This window comes from Telmatherina bonti (assembly GCF_933228915.1).
Source record: "Telmatherina bonti genome assembly, chromosome: 13".
In the NCBI taxonomy this organism is placed as follows: Eukaryota; Metazoa; Chordata; class Actinopteri; order Atheriniformes; family Telmatherinidae; genus Telmatherina; species Telmatherina bonti.
Genome location: NC_136611.1, coordinates 119,982 through 145,074, shown reverse-complemented (window position 1 = coordinate 145,074; position 25,093 = coordinate 119,982). Strand labels below are relative to the sequence as shown.

Sequence of the window (25,093 nt, the reverse complement as noted above, 5' to 3'; positions counted from 1 at the left end):
AATTTAACCTAAATTAATCTTAGAAACAAGATTCTTTTCTCCTGCATTTTTCACTGCAGACTCCCTTATCCTATAAAACTCCAGTAGATCTCTGGCACCCCCTAACACTTTTGTTAAGATGGTCAATTTCTCAGGAATAGTACTGTGTAGGGTAAATTGTGATACAGATCTTATCCTTTTTGTGATCTATGGAAGTTTTCCAGATTTTATATCTCATCCAGGAGGGTTGCAATTCAGCCACATGTAGTGTTTATTCAGAGACTATGAGGTAGATCCACAATGATCCATGATAACACCATTATTTAGCACATCTTCATCACCATCACTACGGGTGGCTGTAGCTCAGGAAGAAGAGCAGTTGGCTTGCAAGTGGAATGTTGGGAGTTCAATTCCAGGCTTCTCCTGGCTATGTGCCGAAGTGTCCTTGGGCAAGACACTGAAACCTAATTTGCCATCCGATGTGCCTGTCGAGTATGTATGTAAGTTGCTTTGGATAAAAGCATCTGCTAAATGACTATAGAATAGAATATGGACTACAGAGACCTCTATGTCCGCTTGAAATTCTAGAGAAGCCATAAGTCAGATATTCATATAGCTGAAATGGATGGTAATGTCCGTTCAGGAGCAGCCAAATATACACTGCTCAAAAAATAAAGGGAACACTTAAACAACACAATGTAACTGCAAGTCAACCAGACTTCTGTGAAATCAAATTGTCCACCTAGAAAGCAACACTGGTTGACAATCAATTTGTTGATTTGGTGGAAATTATAGGCAACTGGCAAGACAATAAAGGAGTGGTTCTGCAGGTGGAGACCACAGACCACTTCTCAGTTCCGATGCTTTCTGGCTGATGTTTTGGTCTGAATGCTGGTGGTGCTTTCACTCTAGTGGTAGCATGAGACGGAGTCTACAACCCACACAAGTGGCTCAGGTAGTGCAGCTCATCCAGGATGGCACATCAATGCCAGCTGTGGCAAGAAGGTTTGCTGTGTCTGTCAGCGTAGTGTCCAGAGCATGGAGGCGCTACCAGGAGACAGGCCAGTACATCAGGAGACGTGGAGGAGGCCGTGGGAGGACAACAACCCAGCAGCAGGACCGCTACCTCCTTCTTTGTGCAAGGAGGAACAGGAGGAGCACTGCCAGAGCCCTGCAGAATGAGCTCCAGCAGGACACAAATGTGCATGTGTCTGCTCCAACAAATCAAATCAAACTTTAGGTTCATAGCACTTTTTGTGCTTAAAAACAATACAAAGTACTTTACATTATAAAACAATTTACATCAAAATAGATAAAACACCAACACACATACACATCCCCTTTCACCCACCCACAACCACCCCCACCTATGCCCTATCAGCCCTATAACAGTTAAAAGAAGATGAATGTCCAGGTGCATTTGTACCAGATGTGCACCAGATAAGGAAACAATATTCTCAGGGATTCTATACACAAAGGGCTGCCCCCAACCAAGAGCACCCAGGCCATCACCATGGGGGCCACCCGGGTCCGGGCAGACAGGACCCACGCCACAACTGTAAGGGACAGCCCCCACTGCAACACCCATGCAGTCAGAGCAGGGGCAGCCCTTGATGAAGAGGACCCTAATGAGGAGAGAGCTAGAGTGATAACGAAACAAAAAATAATAAAATAATAAAATCTATACTAATATGTAAATCAATATATAAAATAAATAAATCAAATTAACTAAAAAGATGTAAATCAATGGCTGCATGGTGGCACAGTGGTTAGCACAGTGGCCTTTCTGTGTGGAGTTTGCATGTTCTCCTCGTGTATGCGTGGGTTCTCTCCGGGTACTCCGGCTTCCTCCAACCATCCAAAGACATGCATGATAGGTTAATTGGTTACTCTAAATTGCCCCTGGGAGTGAGTGTGAGCATGAGTGGTTGTTCGTCTCTCTGTGTGGCCCTGCAATGGACTGGCGAGCTGTCCAGGGTGTACCCTGCCTGTCACCCAAAGCCAGCTGGGATAGACTCCGGCTTCCCCGCGACCCTGAATTGGATTAAGCGGTTTAGAAAATGAATGAATGGGGGGGATAAAAGAGAGCGATAAAGAGAAAAGGAAAGAAGCTCAGTGTATCAGGAAATGTCCCTCAGCAGTCTAAACCTATAGCAGCATAACTAAGGGATGCTAACCATCCCTAGCTATAGGACTTATCAAAAAGATAAGTCTTCTGCCTAGTCTTAAAGGTGGGGAGGGTATCTGCTTCCCTAACACTAACTGGGAGCTTATTCCATAAGAGAGGGGTCTGACAACCAAAGGCTCTGCCTCCTGCTCGGCTCTTTGAGGACATATTTAGGACAGCCCAGTAGTAGAGAGTTACAGTAATCTAGTCTCGAAGTAACAAAAGTGTGAAGCAGTTTTTCTGTCTCACTCTGAGACAGAATGTCCCTAATTTTGGCTATATTACGTAAATGAAAGAAGGCTGTTTTAGTAACCTGCTTAATATGTGGGCCAAAGGACAGGTCAGGGTCAAATATTACTCCAAGGCTTCTCACTGTAGCACTGGAAGCTAAAGTAATGCCATCCAGGTTCATTACAAAACCGGAAAATTTAGCTCTGAGTTTTTCAGATCCAAAGAGAATTACTTCAGTCTTATCTGAGTTTAAGAGGAGAAAATTTCTAGACATCCAAGTCTTTATGTCTATGAGACAATTTTGTAGCCTATCAGGCTGATTTGTTTCATCTGGTTTAAAGGATAAGTATATTTGAGTATCATCTGCATAACAATGAAAGTTTATTCCATGCTGTCTAATAATTTTGCCTAAAGGGAGCATATATAGCGTGAAGAGTATTGGTCCAAGTACAGAACCTTGAGGAACTCCATGACTTACTGTAGTTTGTGAGGAGGACTTGTCATTTGCATGAACAAACTGAAGTCGATCAGATAAATATGATTTAAACCAGCTTAACGCTGTACCTGTAATTCCAACCACCTGTTCTAGTCTCTGTAACAGAATGTTATGAGACTAGAACCTTTATTTTTATGAGCAGTGTATATTGATCCACTTATATTACTTTTTTTTTTGCCTCATAATTTGACAACTGAAGTTGTCCAGTAAAAAAAAAAAAAAAAAAAAAAAAAATCAGGCAGATCTAAATTAACAAAAAATGGCTTAGAGTTAAATTTGTATATTCTTACTATTACTTCCCATCTTTTCAGGTGGTCTCTCTGGTGGATTATGATCATGTCCAGGAGGTGACCAAAGAGGGCAGTAAGAAAACCCCATCTCCGGGTTACCCTTTGGTATGCGTCACTCCCTGTGACCCTCATTACCCCAAGTACTCTGTGATGAAGGAGCGATGTGAGGAGGCGGGAATCAACCAGACCCAAATCCACTTCTCATGGGAGGTGGCAGCCCCGACGGACCCCAGCGGTGCCAGGTCTCCATTTGAGACAGTGACTGACACCACCCCATATACCAGTGTCACTCGTATGGTGAGTTCTCCAAAGGAAATTTAAGTCTAATTGTCATACATAGCAGTCAAATGTCAGTAAGATTAAATATGGTGGCTGATTTTCTGTCAAATTTCTTCATTCTTTAAGTTGTGGATTTTGCTGCTTATCGTCTTAAAAATGACAAATTATCAGTTTACAAACACAGACCCCACCATCCTTTTATCAATGTAAAAGCCGTTGACCAGGAGCAACAAAAATCAACACATAAGTTATTGAAGAAAGGAATTTGTCATTTTTTTCTTCCTCAGGTTCTGGATAGTATTTATTTCAGCCGACGCTTCCATGTCCGCTGCGTTGCTCAAGCCCGTGATAAAGCAGGCCATCTTGGAACTCCACTTAGGAGTAACATTATCACCATTGGCACCGATGGCTCCATCTGCCATACACCTGTTACTACGGGAACCGCCAGAGGCTTTCAGGCCCAGTCTTTCATCGCCACTCTAAAATACCTGGACGTCAAGCACAAAGAGCACCCCAACCGGTCAGTGGTTCCAGATGAATGGTAGCAAGATATCAACAAAACTTTTGAGGATTTTTTAAACCAAATATCCTCTCTTGCTTTGCCTGCCCCACTAGGATCCACATATCGGTGCAGATCCCCCATCAGGATGGTATGCTCCCCCTGGTGTCCACCATGCCGCTGCACAACCTGCACTTCTTGCTGTCAGAGTCCATCTACAGGCAACAGCATGTTTGCTCCAACTTGGTCACCCTCAAAGAACTGAAAGGAGTCTCTGGTGGGACATCACCACATATCAACTAGGGCTGTAACAAAATACTAATACAACAATTCACTAAGTAGCCATCAATACATTATTGATTGGTAAGATACCTTATCATCACAACCAAATAAAACTGAATTTCTCAGCTTGCAGCTCCATGGCAACCACCTGGAAATGAGTTAGATCATATCTACTTTCCTCTAAGAGATAGATCATAATTCCCCTTCCTCAGGTAGTATCACACATCTCAGCAAAACAAGGCAAATTAGCATGTAGAATCATCTAATATCAATCAGTGGCCACGGAACCTAATCATATTATGACAGAATCTGGAATAAAAGCATACACTGAATCTTTGTCCATTGAATTAACTTATGATTAAAAAAATGTTTTACACACTTAACATCAACAGTTATGGGAAAATTAGGGTGCATTCCCATCAGGAAAGTTTGCGAGACTCGGTCCGATTGGGGACTGGATCCAGTTGTAGGGGGGTGTATGCATGCGGGCCAAGATCGTGTTCACGTTGCCCTTTGGTCAAACCAGCCAAACCATTAGAATAATATATCGCCATTACCACCAGAGATGGTGCTGCACTAGTACTTAGCAAAAGAGAGGACAAGACTCACTTGAAAAAGAAAACTCCACCTCCACCTGCAAGTTAAACATGGAGACAAAACTATGGCTGTTTTGGGTTTTAATTGTGTCTTATCCAAGAACACTGCAGAAATACACTGCAACTAGGAAAACACTCAAAGAGCACAAACCTCCACCAAGGACTTTAAAAAGTTCCTGGATCCAAACGGTGATCCGGATCACCACCAAAATAAAATCACTTCTTTCTTTCTTTTCACATTCCCAAAAACTGAAAATTTCATAAAAATCCATCCATAACTTTTTGAGTTATCTTAAACACTAACACACAAACAGATAAACGCCGAGTAAAACATAACCTCCTTGGCAGAGGTAAAAATAGACACAGTGTGAACAACAGAAGAGGCAGAGGACCCTTAACGCCGTCACTATGAATTTACCCACAATGCAATGCTACACCAAATGCAGTGACTGTTTTATAGTCCACTTCCATTATTTGGTCCACTTGAAATGGACTGAGGCCTGCATTTGTAGGCAGACAGAGTTCGCTTTTTTAGTCTGAATCAGAATTTGTTTGGTGCATTCACATTTCCCCAACAAAAGCGGACTTTCCAAGCAAATGGACTCAGATTGGGATCAGAAAAGCTGATGCGAATGTGCTCTTAGTCTAGTAGCCACTGCACAAACAGTGGTTCTTGACTTTTTCTCCTATTATAGTCCAATTTTTCCTATGTGAAATGACAAAATGTCATTAATTTGGAAAAAACTTTTAGGACTATTTTTGCCAGGCCCAATTATTTGTACATTTATACATCCCAGATCATAAAAAAATGTTATGTTCAACTTTATTTGTTCAATTCAACTTTTTTTCTATCATGCCATTTCACAACAATGTTGTCAAGGCGTTTGGAAAACAGATGGCGTTCATCAGGACTAGAGGAGTCTCACTTAACCTGGAAAGAAAGTTTAATCGTATACAAAAAAGCCTTACGTACGGCAAGAACAGCTTATAATTCATCATTGATAGAGGAAAACAAAAACAACCCTCGGTTTCTTTTCAGCACTGTAGCCAGGCTTACTAGGAGCCGGAGCGCTGTGGAGCCATGTATTCCTTTCTCACTTAGCTGTGATGATTTCATGTATTTTTTCAGGAATAAAATTGATACTATTAGAGATCAAATCCACAATATTCTTCCTTCTACCTATAATGTTGAGCCTGTTGTGGTCTCCGAAGCATCCTTAGAACCAGGATCTGACTTGTGTCTAAATAGTTTCTGTCCTGTCCAACCCTCTGAATTAACTAAAATAATAGCTTCATCTAAACCATCCACCTGTATCTTAGACCCTCTCCCAACGAGCCTCTTTAAGGACATTTTCCCTTTAATTAATACATCACTACTAAATCTTATCAATATGTCTTTAGTGACAGGATATGTACCACAATCATTTAAAACTGCTGGAATCAAGCCTTTACTCTGGATCCAGAGGTGATAGCAAATTATAGACCTATATCTAACCTCCCGTTTATGTCCAAAATTCTGGAGAAAATAGTTTCAGCTCAGCTACATGCCCACCTGAGCAGAAATAATTTATGCGAGGAGTTTCAGTCAGGATTTAGAGCTCATCATAGCACTGCGACAGCATTGGTGAAAGTTACTAATGACCTTCTTATGGCCTCAGACAAAGGACTTGTGTCCGTACTTATCTTGCTTGATCTTAGTGCTGCATTTGATACAGTCGATCATAACATTCTGTTACAGACTAGAACAGGTGATTGGAATTACAGGTACAGCGTTAAGCTGGTTTAAATCATACTTATCTGATAGACTTCAGTTTGTTCATGCAAATGACAGGTCCTCCTCCCAAACTACAGTAAGTCATGGAGTTCCTCAAGGTTCTGTACTTGGACCAATACTCTTCACGCTATATATGCTCCCTTTAGGCAAAATTATTAGACAGCATGGAATAAACTTTCATTGTTATGCAGATGATACTCAGATATACTTATCCTTTAAACCAGATGAAACAAATCAGCCCAATAGGCTACAAAATTGTCTCATAGACATAAAGACTTGGATGTCTAGAAATTTTCTCCTCTTAAACTCAGATAAGACTGAAGTAATTCTCTTTGGATCTGAAAAACTCAGAGCTAAATTTTCCGGTTTTGTAATGAACCTGGATGGCATTACTTTAGCTTCCAGTGCTACAGTGAGAAACCTTGGAGTAATATTTGACCCTGACCTGTCCTTTGGTCCACATATTAAGCAGGTTACTAAAACAGCCTTCTTTCATTTACGTAATATAGCCAAAATTAGGGACATTCTGTCTCAGAGTGATGCAGAAAAACTGGTTCACGCTTTTGTTACTTCGAGACTAGATTACTGTAACTCTCTACTACTGGACTGTCCTAAATATGCCCTGAAAAGCCTTCAGCTGATCCAGAATTCTGCAGCCAGAGTCCTGACCAGAACCAGCATGAGAGATCATATTTCTCCAGTTTTAGCCTCTCTTCATTGGCTGCCTGTTGAATCTAGAATAGAATTTAAAATCCTTCTCCTTACATATAAAGCCCTCCACAACCAGGCACCACTATATATCAAAGACCTCATAGTTCCTTATATACCAAGCAGAGTACCCCCCCCTCCCCCCACAACAGTGTTGCATCATTAACATGTATGTCTCCTGTCTCAGCAGGTCTCCCTGGCCGGGAGTAGCAGTTCCTGTTGTCTGTTGTCTTTCTGTCCTCTTCCTCCCACACAGCAGAGGCAGATGGCTGCCTGTCCTGAGCCGGGTTCTGCCGGAGGTTTCCTTCCTGTTAAAAGGGAGTTTTTTCCCTTCCCACTGTCGCCAGTGTGCTTGCTCAGGATGGGAGATTGAGTTGGACTCAACTCAATCTGTTGGTTTCCTTATATAGGCTGTTATGAATTGGCCTTCATTATGTTTTCCCCTCTGTCTGTAAAGCGTCTTGAGATGGCATTGCCGTGATTTGACACAATTTAAATAAAGTTGAATTAAATTTCATTGAATTGTCACAGGGCACTTTACATACACGAATCAACATACACATAATTTCAAGCCAATTCATACATTTCCTATAATAGAAACCAGCTGATTGCATCGAGTCATGACTTGGATCCAATCCCCCATCCTGAGCTGCACGAGGCAACAGTGGGAAGGAAAAAACTCCCCTTTAACAGGAAGAAAACCTCCGGCAGAACCCGGCTCAGGGAGGGCAGCCATCTGCCTCGACTGGTTGGGGGGGAGAGGACAGGAAAGACAGATCAACATGTACAACTGCACTTATTCAGGAAGACCTGCAGAAAAAAGGAGAAATAAGTTAGAGACGGCCATATTGGCATATATTTATACATTAATATATTAGAGAAATAGAGCGAGGTACTTCTCAGTGCATCAGGTAACATCCCCATTGCTACATAAGTAATGGATGGCTAGACTACCCATAACTATAAGAGCAATGAGCAGAGCCTGGACAGTTGGGTCCCGTACATGCAGACTCCAACTCAGGAGATGCTCATATCCTAACTATAAGAATCATGGAAAAGGAAGGTTTTCAGCTCCATCTTAAAAGTGTGGAGGGAGTCTGCCTCCCGAACCCATGGTGGGAGCTGGTTCCATAAGAGAGGAGCCTGATAGCTAAAGGCCCTTCCTCCCATAGTACTCTTTGAGACTCTGGGAACCACCAGTAAACCTGCAGTCTGAGAGTGAAGATACCATAAATTGTGAAGGCAGAGCTATAGCACCACAGAGAGGAAAAGGGTGGGTCATTCAGGTTGTATTTGTGCGCAATTTCCAGGCTCCTCCTTCTGAAGTTTTGCTGTAATAATTCAAGTGAGTTTATCTTTTTCTAGTAAATACAATATTGTTCCACAGAGTCCGGATTCCTCGATGATGTATCTTATGACAGCATCTCTCTGGGACCGGGTTATGACCGCCCATACCAGTTTAACCCCAATGTTCGTGAAGCCAAAACCATACAGTTCTACAAGCATCTGAATCTCAAAAGCTGCATCTGGACCTTTGACGCCTACTACGACATGACGGAGCTAATTGACGTCTGCGGAGGCACTGTCACAGCCGACTTTCAGGTGTTTATTACCATTGAAAGCCCCTTCTTTCACATATTTAATAAAACTTTACATTATTTCAAGACATTCCTATTGGTTTAGCAGATAAAAAGAGCTTAAAGCTACAGTTATTGAATAAGCTGACTGACATGGTTTCATCAGCAGCTTTACATTGGGTTTAGAATCACATGTCAAGTTTGATCTGTTATTTAAAGTCCCAACTTTCAGCAGTTTCCTAGGTAGTGCTGACAGAAGAATAACAAAATCTGGATGTAATGTGACTGATAGAGGCATCAGTAGCTGAAAATGTTGAATGTATTTTTTATCCATGTCCAATGATCACGATGGCTACAGGTCTCAGTGTTTGCTAATATTCCCAAGAAAACCTCTAATTGGTCAAAACATTGAATCTTGCTCTGGTGTTTCTAGGTTCGAGACTCGGCTCAGTCCTTCCTGACTGTACAGGTTCCTCTGTACGTGTCCTACATCTACGTGACGGCCCCGAGAGGCTGGGCCTCTCTGGAGCATCACACTGAGATGGAATTTTCCTTCTTCTATGACACAATGCTGTGGAGGACAGGTCAGATGCTCATTAACATAAATGACAGGATTATCTTACATTGGCTTACAGGAATACATGTATGATTCTTTCTTCATGGAATGACTCAATCATGTGGGGTACTCTGTTTAGTCACCCTGTCACCCTGTATGAACTAGGATTTTCTACCAAAATAAGTGAATGCAGAAGAGGTTTGTCCCTCTTTCAAAACTTCATTAAGTCTTAGCATGTTAGATTCAATTTAAGAATATTTCCAAGTGTTGGAAACATTCTTAGAAGATCTTCTTCTGTACTGACATAAAGTGTCACAGTTACAGCAGATCCATTATTTCAATCTCCCGTTCCATCTCATCATGATGAGAATCTCCCGTTTCACCTCATCATCATGAGAATCTCCCGTTTCACCTCATCATGATGAGAATCTCCCGTTCCACCTCATCACCATGAGAATCTCCCGTTCCACCTCATCACCATGAGAATCTCCTGTTCCACCTCATCACCATGAGAATCTCTTGTTCCACCTCATCACCATGAGAATCTCTTGTTCCACCTCATCACCATGAGAATCTCTTGTTCCACCTCATCATCATGTGAATCTCCCGTTCCACCTCATCACCATGAGAATCTCCCGTTCCACCTCATCACCATGAGAATCTCTTGTTCCACCTCATCACCATGAGAATCTCCCGTTCCACCTCATCACCATGAGAATCTCCCGTTTCACCTCATCACCATGAGAATCTCCCGTTCCACCTCATCATGATGAGAATCTCCCGTTCCACCTCATCACCATGAGAATCTCCCGTTCCACCTCATCACCATGAGAATCTCCCGTTTCACCTCATCACCATGAGAATCTCCCGTTCCACCTCATCATGATGAGAATCTCCCGTTCCACCTCATCACCATGAGAATCTCCCGTTCCACCTCATAAAGATGAGAATCTCCCATTCCACCTCATCACCATGAGAATCTCCTGTTCCACATCATCACCATGAGAATCTCCCGTTCCACCTCATCATGATGAGAATCTCCCGTTCCACCTCATCACCATGGGAATCTCCAGTTCCACCTCATCATGATGAGAATCTCCCGTTCCACCTCATCATGATGAGAATCTCCTGTTCCACCTCATCATGATGAGAATCTCCCGTTCCACCTCATCACCATGAGAATCTCCCGTTCCACCTCATCATGATGAGAATCTCCCGTTCCACCTCATCAAGATGAGAATCTCTCGTTCCACCTCATCACCATGAGAATCTCCCGTTCCACCTCATCACCATGAGAATCTGCTGTTCCACCTCATCATGATGAGAATCTCCCGTTCCACCTGATCACCATGAGAATCTCCCGTTAAACCTCATCATGATGAGAATCTCCCGTTCCACCTCATCATCATGAGAATCTCCTGTTCCACCACATCACCATGAGAATCTCCCGTTCCACCTCATCATGATGAGAATCTCCCGTTCCACCTCATCACCATGAGAATCTCCCGTTCCACCTCATCATGATGAGAATCTCCTGTTCCACCACATCACCATGAGAATCTCCCGTTCCACCTCATCATGATGAGAATCTCCCGTTCCACCTCATCACCATGAGAATCTCCCGTTCCACCTCATCACCATGAGAATCTCCCGTTCCACCACTTCACCATGAGAATCTCCCGTTCCACCACATCATTATGAGAATCTCCCATTCCACCACATCATGATGAGAATCTCCCGTTCCACCTCACCACCATGAGAATCTCCCGTTCCACCTCATCATCATGAGAATCTCCCGTTCCACCTCATCACCATGAGAATCTCCCGTTCCACCGCATCACCATGAGAATCTCCCTTTCCACCACATCATGATGAGAATCTCCCGTTCCACCTCATCACCATGAGAATCTCCCGTTCCACCTCATCATGATGAGAATCTCCCGTTCCACCTCATCACCATGAGAATCTCCCGTTCCACCTCATCATGATGAGAATCTCCCGTTCCACCTCATCACCATGAGAATCTCCCGTTCCACCTCATCATGATGAGAATCTCCCGTTCCACCTCATCAAGATGAGAATCTCTCGTTCCACCTCATCACCATGAGAATCTCCCGTTCCACCTCATCACCATGAGAATCTGCTGTTCCACCTCATCATGATGAGAATCTCCCGTTCCACCTCATCACCATGAGAATCTCCCGTTAAACCTCATCATGATGAGAATCTCCCGTTCCACCTCATCATCATGAGAATCTCCTGTTCCACCACATCACCATGAGAATCTCCCGTTCCACCTCATCATGATGAGAATCTCCAGTTCCACCTCATCACCATGAGAATCTCCCGTTCCACCTCATCATGATGAGAATCTCCCGTTCCACCTCATCAAGATGAGAATCTCTCGTTCCACCTCATCACCATGAGAATCTCCCGTTCCACCTCATCACCATGAGAATCTCCCGTTCCACCTCATCATGATGAGAATCTCCCGTTCCACCACATCACCATGAGAATCTCCCGTTCCACCTCATCATGATGAGAATCTCCTGTTCCACCACATCACCATGAGAATCTCCCGTTCCACCTCATCATGATGAGAATCTCCCGTTCCACCTTATCACCATGAGAATCTCCCGTTCCACCTCATCATGATGAGAATCTCCCGTTCCACCTCATCAAGATGAGAATCTCTCGTTCCACCTCATCACCATGAGAATCTCCCGTTCCACCTCATCACCATGAGAATCTCCCGTTCCACCTCATCATGATGAGAATCTCCCGTTCCACCACTTCACCATGAGAATCTCCCGTTCCACCACATCATTATGAGAATCTCCTGTTCCACCACATCATGATGAGAATCTCCCGTTCCACCTCATCACCATGAGAATCTCCTGTTCCACCACATCATGATGAGAATCTCCCGTTCCACCGCATCACCATGAGAATCTCCCGTTCCACCACATCATGAGAATCTCCCGTTCCACCTCATCACCATGAGAATCTCCCGTTCCACCTCATCATTATGAGAATCTCCTGTTCCACCACATCATGATGAGAATCTCCCGTTCCACCTCATCATGATAAGAATCTCCCGTTACACCTCATCACCATGAGAATCTCCTGTTTCACCTCATCATGATGAGAATCTCCCGTTCCACCTCATCACCATGAGAATCTCCTGTTCCACCTCATCACCATGAGAATCTCCCGTTCCACCTCATCACCATGAGAATCTCCCGTTCCACCTCATCACCAAGAGAATCTCCCGTTTCACCTCATCACCATGAGAATCTCCCGTTCCACCTCATCATGATGAGAATCTCCCGTTCCACCTCATCACCATGAGAATCTCCCGTTCCACCACTTCACCATGAGAATCTCCCGTTCCACCACATCATTATGAGAATCTCCCATTCCACCACATCATGATGAGAATCTCCCGTTCCACCTCATCACCATGAGAATCTCCCGTTCCACCTCATCATCATGAGAATCTCCCGTTCCACCTCATCATGATGAGAATCTCCCGTTCCACCGCATCACCATGAGAATCTCCCTTTCCACCACATCATGATGAGAATCTCCCGTTCCACCTCATCACCATGAGAATCTCCCGTTCCACCTCATCATGATGAGAATCTCCCGTTCCACCTCATCACCATGAGAATCTCCCGTTCCACCTCATCATGATGAGAATCTCCCGTTCCACCTCATCACCATGAGAATCTCCCGTTCCACCTCATCACCATGAGAATCTCCCGTTCCACCTCATCACCATGAGAATCTCCCGTTCCACCTCATAACCATGAGAATGTCCCCTTCCACCTCATCACCATGAGAATCTCCCGTTCCACTTCATCACCATGAGAATCTCCCGTTCCACTTCATCACCATGAGAATTTCCCGTTCCACCACTTCACCATGAGAATCTCCCCTTCCACCACTTCACCATGAGAATCTCCCTTTCCACCTCATCACCATGAGAATCTCCCGTTCCACCACTTCACCATGAGAATCTCCCGTTCCACCTCATCACCATGAGAATCTCCCGTTCCACCTCATCATCATGAGAATCTTCTATCAGAAGATGATTCACTGTGCTCTTAAAGGGATGACCATGGTCAGCAGATATACTCAGATAGGCTCTGGTGGTTAAACAAATCCATGTTGGCGCCAAGGGGTCCGATATGAGATCAGAACCCCCACCCTCCCACCACCCACACACACACACACACACACACACACACCTCTCCTCCTCATCCTCTCATGATGTTTCCAGCAGATTGTAAACTTACCATGTAAAAAATGAAAAGCTGAAATGGAGACTCATCAGAACAGTTTTTTCATCTTTACTTGACCAGTTTTGGTCATAACTGCATGGAAGGAGGACCTAATTGTAGATTGAATAGAATACTGAAGAGTTCTTTTACCAAAGGGAAAGTCTGAACAAGGAAGTTCTCAGAACGCACAAGTTCAAGTCAGGCAACATGATTTGAAGAAATTTCTTTTTATTTATGTGATATTTGTTTTTTAATTTTTGTTTAATTTTATATTTAACCTTGACTGTATTTTTCACTTTTATTCTATTTAATGATTTAATGTCAGTTATAAAACAGGCACTTGGAGAGCTTGAACCCGGTAGGGATTCAGAGTACGGCATTAGACTGGTTCAGGTCATACTTGGTGGATAGAATCATGTGTGTGAGCATCGGTGGCTTTGAATTTGTAACTGCTCCGGTGTCTTACGGGGTTCCACAAGGATCAGTTTTAGGGCCTCTCCTGTTTTCACTGTATTTGCTGCCATTAGGGTCCATCTAATGGTAGGTAAAGAGATGCCATGCAATGACATGGCATCTCTTTCCACCTATATGCTGATGACAGCCAGATATATCTACCCCCAAAAAAGAAAGATGCCTACTTTCTCACACTGCTATTTACATGCCTCCATGACATCAAGGAGTAGATGGCCTTAAATTTTAATGAGAAAAAGACATAGGTTGTAGTGTTTGGGCCAAATGGCTTCTGTGGCCCCTCCCCAGTTGATATGGTTCCCTTGTCCAGCTTCTTAAAACGTGCTGTAACAAACCTTGGTTTTAAATTGGACAGTAATTTTAAACTGCATGGGCAATTTAAATTAGTGTTAAAGTCAAGCTTTTTTAACCTTCATCAACTCACAAAAAAAAGTCATTCATAACCACCCCACAATTTGAGACAGTAGTTCATGCCTTTATCACTTCAAAGCTGGAAGTTTATCTGAGGGTTCACCAGTCGTCTCTCTTGTCTCCAACTGGTCCAAAATGCCGCCGCTCGTCTCTTGGTTGGAGCACGTAAAAGGGAACTGATTACACCAACTTTAGCATCACTTCACTGGCTCCCTGTATATTTTAGAGTTCATTTTAAAGTTCTTTTACTTGTTTTTAAGTCCATACATGGCCTGGCCCTTCTGTACCTCTGTGAGCTGCTTACCCCATACTTACCAGCCCGGTGCCTCAGATCTGCTGATCAGCTCCTTCTAGAAGTCCCGAGGTCCGAGTGGACAGAGCATTTGCAGTTTCTGCTCCAAAACTGTGGAATTCTCTGCTGCTACAAATTAGAGAAGTCACATTGCTGCCAACTTTTAAAACACGTCTAAAGACCTATTTTTTGATCTTGCATTTTATCCAGTTTGAGATTCTGCTTTTTATTCTCTCTGTACTGCTTCATTGTTTTTTGTTTTAATGTTATAATGTCTTTTACTTTTGATTGTGTTTATTGTTTTATCTTTTATTCCTTTAAAGGGGTGCTATTATGGTATTTTGAGTGTTCTGAGCTTTCTACAGTGTTACAGTGTTGAATCCTCATCAGACATGTGAACAACACTGTTTTTTTATCACCTAAACGCATGTTTGAGTTTGAGTTCCAGCATGCTCACCATTCGGTTTCCATGGCGATGAAAAACGCGTCGTTTTAGAGAGTTTTTTCTACTTGGAAATCCTTGTGATGTCCTGGGGCACAAGGTTCGGTGATTGGTTACCTTCTACTCGTTAACAAGAAATAAAAATAGATTAGCCTGAAATGCACATAATAGTTCCACTTTAACTTCTATTGTTATAGTCTCACTGCATGTCTTTAATGTTCAGCACTTTGTTGCACCTGGTGTTTTGTGAAAGTGCATTATAAATAAAGTTGAGTTGATATGTAGGATGTGGTATGTAACATAAACATTTAAGAACCCCTGGTCTTCTCGAATATCTACAGAGTCGTAATTCTAAACAGAATTGCACTTTTCCTCAATTTATGTCTTGAGGTGTTTGGTGTCTGCAGGCATTCAGACTGACAGCGTCCTCTCTGCCAGGCTCCAGATCATCAGGATCTTCATTAGAGAGGATGGACGGTTGGTGATTGAGTTTAAAACTCATGCAAAGTTCAGAGGTTAGTTTTACTCCGATACAATCAGTGTTGTGTGAGAAGAACTCTTTATAAATCCCAGCTGATGGACTTTTAGATAAAGAGTAGTAAATATAAGAAGCACCACTCTCCAACATTTGTCTTTTCCATCAAACAAAATACATTTCTCTGCATGTTTATCCTTCCAGGACAGTTTGTCCTGGAGCATCACACTCTACCTGGCCACATGTCACGCCTGATGGCTCCTGACCACCTGGGTGGCATTGAGTTTGATATGCTGCTTCTGTGGAGTGCTCAGACCTTTGACTCCCCATACCAGCTGTGGAGGGCTACAAGCTCCTACAGCAGGTAAGAGAATCAAAAACAAGAAACCTAAAACATTTGTGGTTGTAGCTTTCAGCCCTGTAATTCCACACAGCTCAAAAAATAAAGCGAACACCTAAACAACACGATGTAACTCCAAGTCAACCAGACTTCTGTGAAATGGAACTGTCCACTTAGGAAGCAACACTGATTGACAATCAGTTCCACCTGCTGTTGTGCAGATGGAACAGACAACAGGTGGAAATTACAGGCAACTGGCAAGACACACCCAATAAAGGAGTGGTTCTGCAGGTGGAGACCACAGACCACTTCTCAGTTCCGATGCTTTCTGCCTGATGTTTTGGTCTGAATGCTGGCGGTGCTTTCACTCTAGTGGTAGCATGAGACGGAGTCTACAACCCACACAAGTGGCTCAGATAGTGCAGCTCATCCAGGATGGCACATCAATGCCAGCTGTGGCAAGAAGGTTTGCTGTGTCTGTCAGCGTGGTGTCCAGAGCATGGAGGCGCTACCAGGAGACAGGCCAGTACATCAGGAGACGTGGAGGAGGCCGTGGGAGGGCAACAACCCAGCAGCAGGACCGCTACCTCCTTCTTTGTGCAAGGAGGAACAGGAGGAGCACTGCCAGAGCCCTGCAGAATGAGCTCCAGCAGGACACATATGTGGATGTGTCTGCTCCAACAGTCAGAAACAGACTCCATGAGGGTGGTATGAGGGCCCGACGTCCACAGGTGGGGGTTGTGCTTCCAGCCCAACACCGTGCAGGACGTTTGGCGTTTGCCAGAGAACACCAAGATTGGCAAATTCTCCACTGGCGCCCTGAGCTCTTCACAGATGGAAGCAGGTTCACACTGAGCACATGTGACAGACGTGACAGAGTCTGGAGACGCCGTGGAGAACGTTCTGCTGCCTGCAACATCCTCCAGCAGGACCGGTTTGGCAGTGGGTCAGTAATGGTGTGGGGGGGCATTTCTTTGGAGGGCAGAACAGCCCTCCATGTGCTCGCCAGAGGTAGCCTGACTGCCATTAGGTACCGAGATGAGATCCTCAGACCCCTTGTGGGACAATATGAAAGGAAAATGAAAATGAAAAATACTTTATTAATCCCCAAAGGGAAATATTGTAGTATATAATAATAATAACTAGAGGAGGTCTTGTTCCGGAGGCTGATGGCTGCTGGCAGGAATGATCTTCTGTATCTTTCAGTCTTACATCGGACCTGAAGAAGCCTCTCACTGAACACACTTTGTTGTTTCATCACTGTGTTGTGGAGAGGGTGTGAAGAATCCTCCATCATCTTCATCAGCTTGTGCAGCATTCTTCTTTGGACAATCAGCTCCAGCGGCTCCAGAGTTACTCCAAGCACAGAAGCAGCTTTCTGGATCAGTTTGTTGATTCTCTTCAAGTCTCTGGTTCTGATGCTACTACCCCAGCAGATGCTGCAAAGCTGACTGCACTCTCCACAACAGACTTATAGAAGATAGGTATATAGATATATGATGGCATCTTCAACCCCAAGTCCATTGCGATATGCAAACTGGAATGGGTCCTGAAAGGTGTTTACTTGCTTGTTGAGGTGAGCCAGTAAGAGTCTCTCCAGGACTTTCATGATGTGAGATGTCAGGGCAACTGGTCTGTAGTCACTTGGTTCAGCTGGTTGTGTTTTTTTAGGCACTGGAACAAGGCAGGAGGTTTTCCACAGCACTGGGACTCTATTTTGTCTCAGACTGGTGTTGAAAAGGTGCTGCAGAATCGGACATAGTTGTTTTGAGCAGGTCTTGAGAACTCTGGGACTGACACCATCTGGACCTGCAGCCTTGTTCTGGTTCAGTTTCTCAAGTTGCTTCATAACCTGATTGCAGGAGACAAACAAGGTGGAGATCTCAGGATGTCCTGATGTGGAGGGAGATGAAGCTGTGTTCTGGTCCATGACTGAGCTGCAGGGTGACAGATTGGAGGCGTGACAGGAAAGCAGTGGGCTTATGGAGGGTGTGTGGTCTGTTGGCTGGAGGTAGGGGGTGAACTGAACCTGTTGAAGAATATGTTCAGCTCATTAGCTCTGTCCAGACCTCCATCAGGCTGGTCCCCCTTTAACTTGAAGCCGGTGATCTTCTTCATTCCAGACCACACATCCCTCAGGTTATTCTGCTGGAGCTGACTTTCTAACTTCTTCCTGTAGTCCTCCTTGCACTTCTTAGTTTGTGTTTTAAGTTGTTTTTGTGTTGCCCTCAATAACTCCCTGTCTCCATCCCTGAAGGCTTTCTTTTTGATGTTCAGCAGCTTTTTCAGGTCACTGGTGATCCAGGGTTTGTTATTGGGGAAGCACCTCACTGTTCTTGTTGGGACGATGCTGTCCACACAGAAGTTGATGTAATCTGTCACACACTCAGTCATGGCGTTGATGTCGTCTCCATGAGGTTCACAGAGGACGTTCCAGTCTGTAGCCTCAAAGCCTCCTCTAAGAGCATCTTCAGCTTCAGCAGACCAGATTTTGATAGTCTTTGTGATGACTGGTTGCTGCTGAACGATGGGCTTGTAGGTGGAGGTGAGAAGAACCAGATTATGGTCAGATCTTCCTAAAGGAGGCAGGGCAGAACAACTGGATCCATTATTCATATTTGCATAAAATAAGTCCAAGATCTTATTTTCTCTGGTGGAGCAGCTGACAAACTGCTGGAATGTTGGGAGAGTTGCAGAGAGGGAGACGTTGTTGAAGTCTCCGGAGAACGCCATGAATGAGTTTGGATGCTGTGTTTGTAGCCGAGCAACGACGGAGCTGATGACATCACAGGCTGTGTCTGGTGCGGTACCAGGTATTATATAAACCACTACCAGAATAACACAGGTAAACTCTCTGGGTAAATAATATGGACGGAAGCTCACAGCTAACAGTTCCATGTCCCTTGTGCATATCTTCTCCTTGACAGTAACATGTCCAGGATGACACCAACGCTGGTTAACCAGCACTGCAATTCCACCACCCTTTAGCTTTCCGCTGTGTTGTCTACTGCGGTCTGCACGGACCGTTTTAAAGCCCGGTACAGACACATTACAGTCAGGGATGTGTTCATGCAGCCATGTCTCGGTGAAGTACATAATACTGCACTCTCTGTATTCTTTCTGACACCTTGTTAGCATCTCGAGTTCATCCGTTTTGTTAGCTAGCAATCTCACATTACCCATGACGACAGTCGGGAGAAATGATTTAAATCTCCATCGCTTTTTCCTCTGTCTGACTCCCGCTCTGCATCCTCTTCTCTTTCTTTTCAACTCCATCGGGATTTGATGTGTTGTTTCGCTGATAATCCTGATTTATGAGAGTTTAATCAGTTGATCCTGATTGTAAACAAGTCTTTCGTTGCCATGGAGACTCATAACAAGTCTTGAAAGAGACAAAAGTATGCAGAAAAATCTTCCTTGAAGCACACCCTCCAAACCAGCATGAAATCCTCAGAAAAAAATACCTAATTTGAGGTTCTATGTGAGAGTTTCTACTTTTAAAAAAATCCAAATAGCAAGTCAGAGCTACTCCAATTTGCTGCCAACAGACAGTGGAATCTATATGCTGGTGTATGCTGGTGCGGTTGGCCCTGGGTTCCTCCTAATGCAAGACAATGCCAGACCTCATGTGTCTGGAGTGTGTCAGCAGTTCCTGCAACACCAAGGCATTGATGTTATGGACTGGCCTGCCCGTTCCCCAGACCTGAATCCAGCTGAGCACATCTGGGACATCATGTCTCGCTCCATCCACCAACGCCAAGTTGCACCACAGACTGTCCAGGAGTTGGCGGATGCTTTAGTCCAGGTCTGGGAGGAGATCCCTCAGGAGAACATCCACCGCCTCATCAGGAGCATGCCCAGGCATTGTAGGGAGGTCATACAGGCACGCGGAGGCCACACACACTACTGAGCCTCATTCTGACTTGTTTAAAGGACATTACATCAAAGTTGGATCAGCCTGTAGTCTGTTTTTCCACTTTCATTTGGAGTAGAACTCCAAATCCAGACCTCCATGGGTTGATATGTTTGATTTTCATTGATAATTTTTTTATTTTGTTGTCAGAACATTCAGCTATGGAAAGAACAAAGTATTTAATAAAATATTTCATTCATTCAGATCTACAACGTGGTACTTTAATGTTCCCTTTATTTCTTTTAGCAGTGTACATTGTGTCATTGTGTGTACATTTGGGTTTTGTATTTTCTTGAAAAGAAAGGACTATTCTGGAGAATACACCGTCTTCTTGATCCCCTGTACCGTGCAGCCCACTCAACCCTGGGTCGACCCCAGTGACAAACCTCTGTCCTGTACGGCTCACGCTCCAGAGAAGTATGACTTGCATTCATAGTTTAGACATAACTTGAGTGGATTGTAGTAGCAGACATTTCAGTTCAGAACCATGTTGTCGCCTTTCAACAGGTTTCTGGTGCCAATCGCCTTTCAGCAGACCAACAGGCCTGTTCCGGTGGTTTACTCTCTCAACACAGAGTTCCAGCTGTGCAACAATGAGATGGTGTTTCTGATGGACCCATCTGCCGCTGACATCTCCATGGCTGAGATGGACTACAAAGGAGCATTCTCCATGGGTAGGAAAATGCATTGAAAAAATGAGGACAATGGTGTAGAACTAGAAAATATTTGTCAGTCCGTCCCTTTGACACCCCTGCAGGTCAGACTTTATATGGCAAAGTGTTGTGGAACCCGGAGCAAAACCTGAACGCAGCCTACAGACTGCAACTGGAGAAGGTTTACCTGTGCACTGGAAGAGATGGCTACGTGCCCTTCTTTGATCCCACAGGGACTTTGTACAATGAGGGGCCACAGTATGGCTGCATTCAACCCAACAAACACCTCCAACATCGCTTCCTGCTGCTGGTATGTTTATAGATATATGTAATGTATCTAACTTGGATCTGCTTTAATGTTTGCAAAACCCAAACACATAGCACACCCAGGGCTGAAACAGTTATTCACATAGCTCAATGAGAAAATGAGGCAGATTATCCTTTTTTTCCTCAGTGTTTTCACACTAATAGTTGTCAGTCGCACAAAATGGTTAGATGCTATGTTGTTTGGGCAAGTGTTATTTCATGATAGAAATCAGAGAACAATCAGGAAAAAGGTGAAAAATATTTTACAAAACTTAATACTACACTATATTCCAGTTGTAAAAGTTATTTAGTTTTCTGCATTAAGACAACAGTGCTGCAGCCAGTTAGATATCCAGTCCTCACAGCAGGAAAACACAAGCTAATGTTTAAAGTTATTATTTTAATGTAATTAGGCGTACTTGAGACATTTTTTTTTTTATAACTCTTGTGTATGTACTGTCCATACCAGCTCAGCTAGTCAGGTCTTTTACACAGAATCACTGATTTCAAAATGGTTTACTTGTCATTGCATCTGTCTTGCAGCTACAGTTGAGTGATAAAGTAGATGATGCTGTTAAACTCATTTTCGTAGCCTCTGTCTTCAATGCAGCTGGGAGAAATCCTCATTTTTCTGATTTCCATTTGCTATGGTTCTGATTATTGTCTACCTGTGTTTCATCTGCAGGATCGTAAACAGCCAGATATTTGTGACAGGTTTTTCCATGATGTTCCCTTTGAAGCTGATTTTGCCTCAGACATCCCAGAGCTGCAGTCCATGACGACCATGCCAGGTGTGGATGGCTTCACAATGAAGGTCGATGCGCTCTACAAGGTCTGTGGAATCACAAAATACCTCAGTTACTGTTTTGGACTTTAACATTTAAGACGCCAATAAATCTCCAGCGCCCAGAACACTATCGCTGATGTCATCACTTTTTCGGGAAACAGTCGTGTATAACTCTAGACATATGACCTTTTAGATGTTCAATAGACCTTTTCTGGACATTTATATCTCATTCAGGAGGTTTACAATTCAGACACAACATGTAGTGTTTATTCAGACTCTAGATGGTAAATCCACAATGATCCATGATAATGCCATTATCTATCACATCTTCATTACCATCACTACGATATACGGTATATATATATATATATATATATATATATATATATATAGGTTTGGAATTTTAAGGGTTAATCACATAAAATGTTTAATTGGGCCATAATAATTAGTTTTTAGTAGCTCATTTAGCTACAACTAATATTTTCTTTCTAATTTTTCTTTCTGGTATTGACAGGTGGAGGCAGGGCATCAGTGGTACCTGCAGGTAATCTATGTGATCAGCCCAGAATCGCGCTCCAACCCCAGGGTCCAGCGCTCAGTGGTCTATCAGCTGAGCCGCTCCAAACGCGACCTTGTGGATCACAGTGGTCAGCTGACACTTGATGAGTCGCTCATCTACGACAATGAGGATGATCAGGTGAAGAATGGCACCAACATGAAACCGCTTCGCCTTGAAGTCAGCCCCTCTGCCACATTTAATGCCCACGTGGGCAGTTCTGTCGGCGGCGGAGTGGGTGCCATCATGCTGTTGGTCTTGGTCCTGCTGGTCTCTTGTTTCCTGTTCCGTCGCTGCCAGCGTGCCTTCACGACAAAGAGCAAGAGCTCTGTGAAAAGCTATGAGTATCCGCTCAACACCAAGGTGGAGGTGTGCATGGACAAGTGTGTGGAGAAGAATTTCGGCACTGGGCACTGCACAGTAAGAAACATCAACATCAACCGCAACCATGAGCCCACCAACAAGACCAAAGTAAAGCAAGTCAACCTGGAGGTGAAACTCCAGAACAACCTCAACGATGGCACCGAGGTCTGAAACCCTGAAAATGAGGAAGTTTAATAAGATAAACAGGTATTTTTCTAAAACAAAGTTTGTTCTTAATGTTAGAAAATGTATTCTTATAACACATTAACAAGATAAAAAGGGAAGTGGACAACCTCAGGAACAACTGGGTTTAACAACCAAATCATCTGCATTTAACCGTCCCAACACCAATTTCAGTTTTACTTGACATTCTTGGAACTTTTAGCACCAAAAATGATTAAAGTTAGCTCAGACAGTGGTGATTGTTGGAACAAAACATACTTTTCTCTGCTGTATCAGGTCATTTCACTGCTTTAAATGTTAATACTGTGTGGAGTGGTAGCTCATGTTGAGGTGTTTTCTGCAATACCACTTCAGAATTAAAGCAGGAAGAACTTCTAGCCACTTCTGCATCAGCTACTGCTGCTTCTAACTCTTGTTGAAAGTATTAAGCACTAACAGTGTGCTGAGTGTAAATAACAAAAATGAACGATACATCAAGTGCAATTATGCCACAAATCAGTAGTCCCTCCACTATGATCTGGAGCTCCATTGGTTTTTTTTTTATGTATTTAAGACATTTTTACTCATGTTGAACAGAGGTCAGTTTTTTTTTTGCTCTATTCTGAAAGTTGCCAATATTGAGTGCCATGCAGTGTTTTTATTTTTCATGCAATTCAAAGCAATTCATCCAAAGTAACTGTTATAGTGTGGAAGGGTTCATAGTGTAAATCTCCATGCAGTTGAAAAACATGAGACACAAAAGGTCCCATCCCCTTGGCTCATTTTTGACCTTATTATATTTCTAATGAAAACAGAAATTATGTATTTTACGTCTGCCTGCCTTTGTTCTGTCCAAACAAATGCAGTCTCCTCATTTCACATCTTACATTGTTTTGGGTTCATCTATGCATAATGTTGCCTTCTTATAACGTATTATATTACAAGACAGCTACTGATGATAACACAGTCACTGTATTTTTATGTCCAACACTGGCTGGAGAGTAGTGCAAAAGTAAAAACTTTGTACTCATATGAGATGTTGATGTGTATCTTTTCTAATCCCACCTTCTATTCTTCTCCACTGTGTGCCTATTAAACAAGACAATGATGTATTGTGGGATATATAATTATATTTTTGGTGCTATAACGAGGCAAAAAAAAAAAAACTTAACTAGAAACAATGCTATTAGTGTAATGCCTGTATTTGGTGCCTCTGTTTTAAGTAATAAAAACAAATGTGAAAAAGGAAATACATCATCTTTGTTGCGTTTTTATTCTTCCATTTAGGCTTCACTTTTTACCACTGGAGATTGCTGCTTGGTGCCAGCTAGCTTGTTCAGCTAGTTTTGTAAGTTTTTCATGGTGTCTAATGATATTGTGTCAGATTAAGCAGAAAATAGGGTAATCAAGTCATTAGTGTGTCTGGCACAATTTGTGACTGTCTTTCTTCCTAACCCTAGAGCTCACAATATGTGCCTATCTAGTAACCAGTATCACAGCTGCAATGGCTTCAAAGTTATTTTTGTTTGTGATATCTAAAATGTTTAAGTTGTTCCTGAATGCATCACCTGACCGTAAAATGGGAGTGACCAGCTGTCTTCAGGTAAAATATTCTCATAGTTTCTAAGGAAGCTGAAGGTGTTGGTGAACACATTCTGGTTGATACGAGTATTGGTCAAGCCTTTTTCTCAGGATCTTAACAATTTATTTAAAGGCAAAATTGTTACAAATGAGTTTGTACAAAAAAGTCGCTCAAACTTCGTTCACATTGTGGGTTAACTTTTTTGTATGTGAGTAGGTAGAATGGACTTACTAAATAATATAACTTTTGAATATTAAAAAATGCAGTAAAATTGACATGAGCTCTTCTCTGTGCCCCTCCCGTCCCTGCTCTCTGATTAGCCCCACCTGTGTTTCGTTACCTGCCAGCTGCACAGCATTTCATGATTACCTGCCTCTGTATTTAAGCCCTGCCTTTCAGACCCCACTTTGTCAGCTTGTCTGCAAGCCAGCTCCTGTATCCTGACTGTCTACCTACACCTACAACTCCTGCCTGTGAACCCGGACCTGTTCTGATCGCCTGCCCTGGTAATGAGACCCCCCGACCTGCCTTCTGTTGAACTACACTGTCTACTGCCTTACCCTTGCCTGTACTGCTGCTCTGTACTTTTCCGTTCCAGTCCTACTGTCCTCGGTTCCTGG

The 25,093-nt window shown here is 43.3% G+C and overlaps 1 protein-coding gene across 1 annotated transcript in view; it reads left to right on the top strand.

Annotated features, from left to right (window-relative positions):
- LOC306764126 (extracellular matrix organizing protein FRAS1-like) overlaps positions 1-24,082 on the top strand; it is a gene marked incomplete at its 5' end in the record, with an annotated part of 32,591 nt that extends 8,509 nt beyond the window's left edge. Inside the window, 12 exons of the mRNA XM_079251167.1 lie at positions 3,185-3,460; positions 3,730-3,962; positions 4,058-4,218; positions 8,689-8,903; positions 9,312-9,462; positions 15,744-15,851; positions 16,016-16,175; positions 20,365-20,481; positions 20,572-20,738; positions 20,822-21,027; positions 21,709-21,855; positions 22,325-24,082. Of these exons, the coding sequence (XP_079107293.1) occupies positions 3,185-3,460; positions 3,730-3,962; positions 4,058-4,218; positions 8,689-8,903; positions 9,312-9,462; positions 15,744-15,851; positions 16,016-16,175; positions 20,365-20,481; positions 20,572-20,738; positions 20,822-21,027; positions 21,709-21,855; positions 22,325-22,900 (2,517 nt within the window). The 3' untranslated portion in view covers positions 22,901-24,082. The remainder of the gene's footprint in view (positions 1-3,184; positions 3,461-3,729; positions 3,963-4,057; positions 4,219-8,688; positions 8,904-9,311; positions 9,463-15,743; positions 15,852-16,015; positions 16,176-20,364; positions 20,482-20,571; positions 20,739-20,821; positions 21,028-21,708; positions 21,856-22,324) is intronic.
- Positions 24,083-25,093: the final 1,011 nt, after the last annotated feature.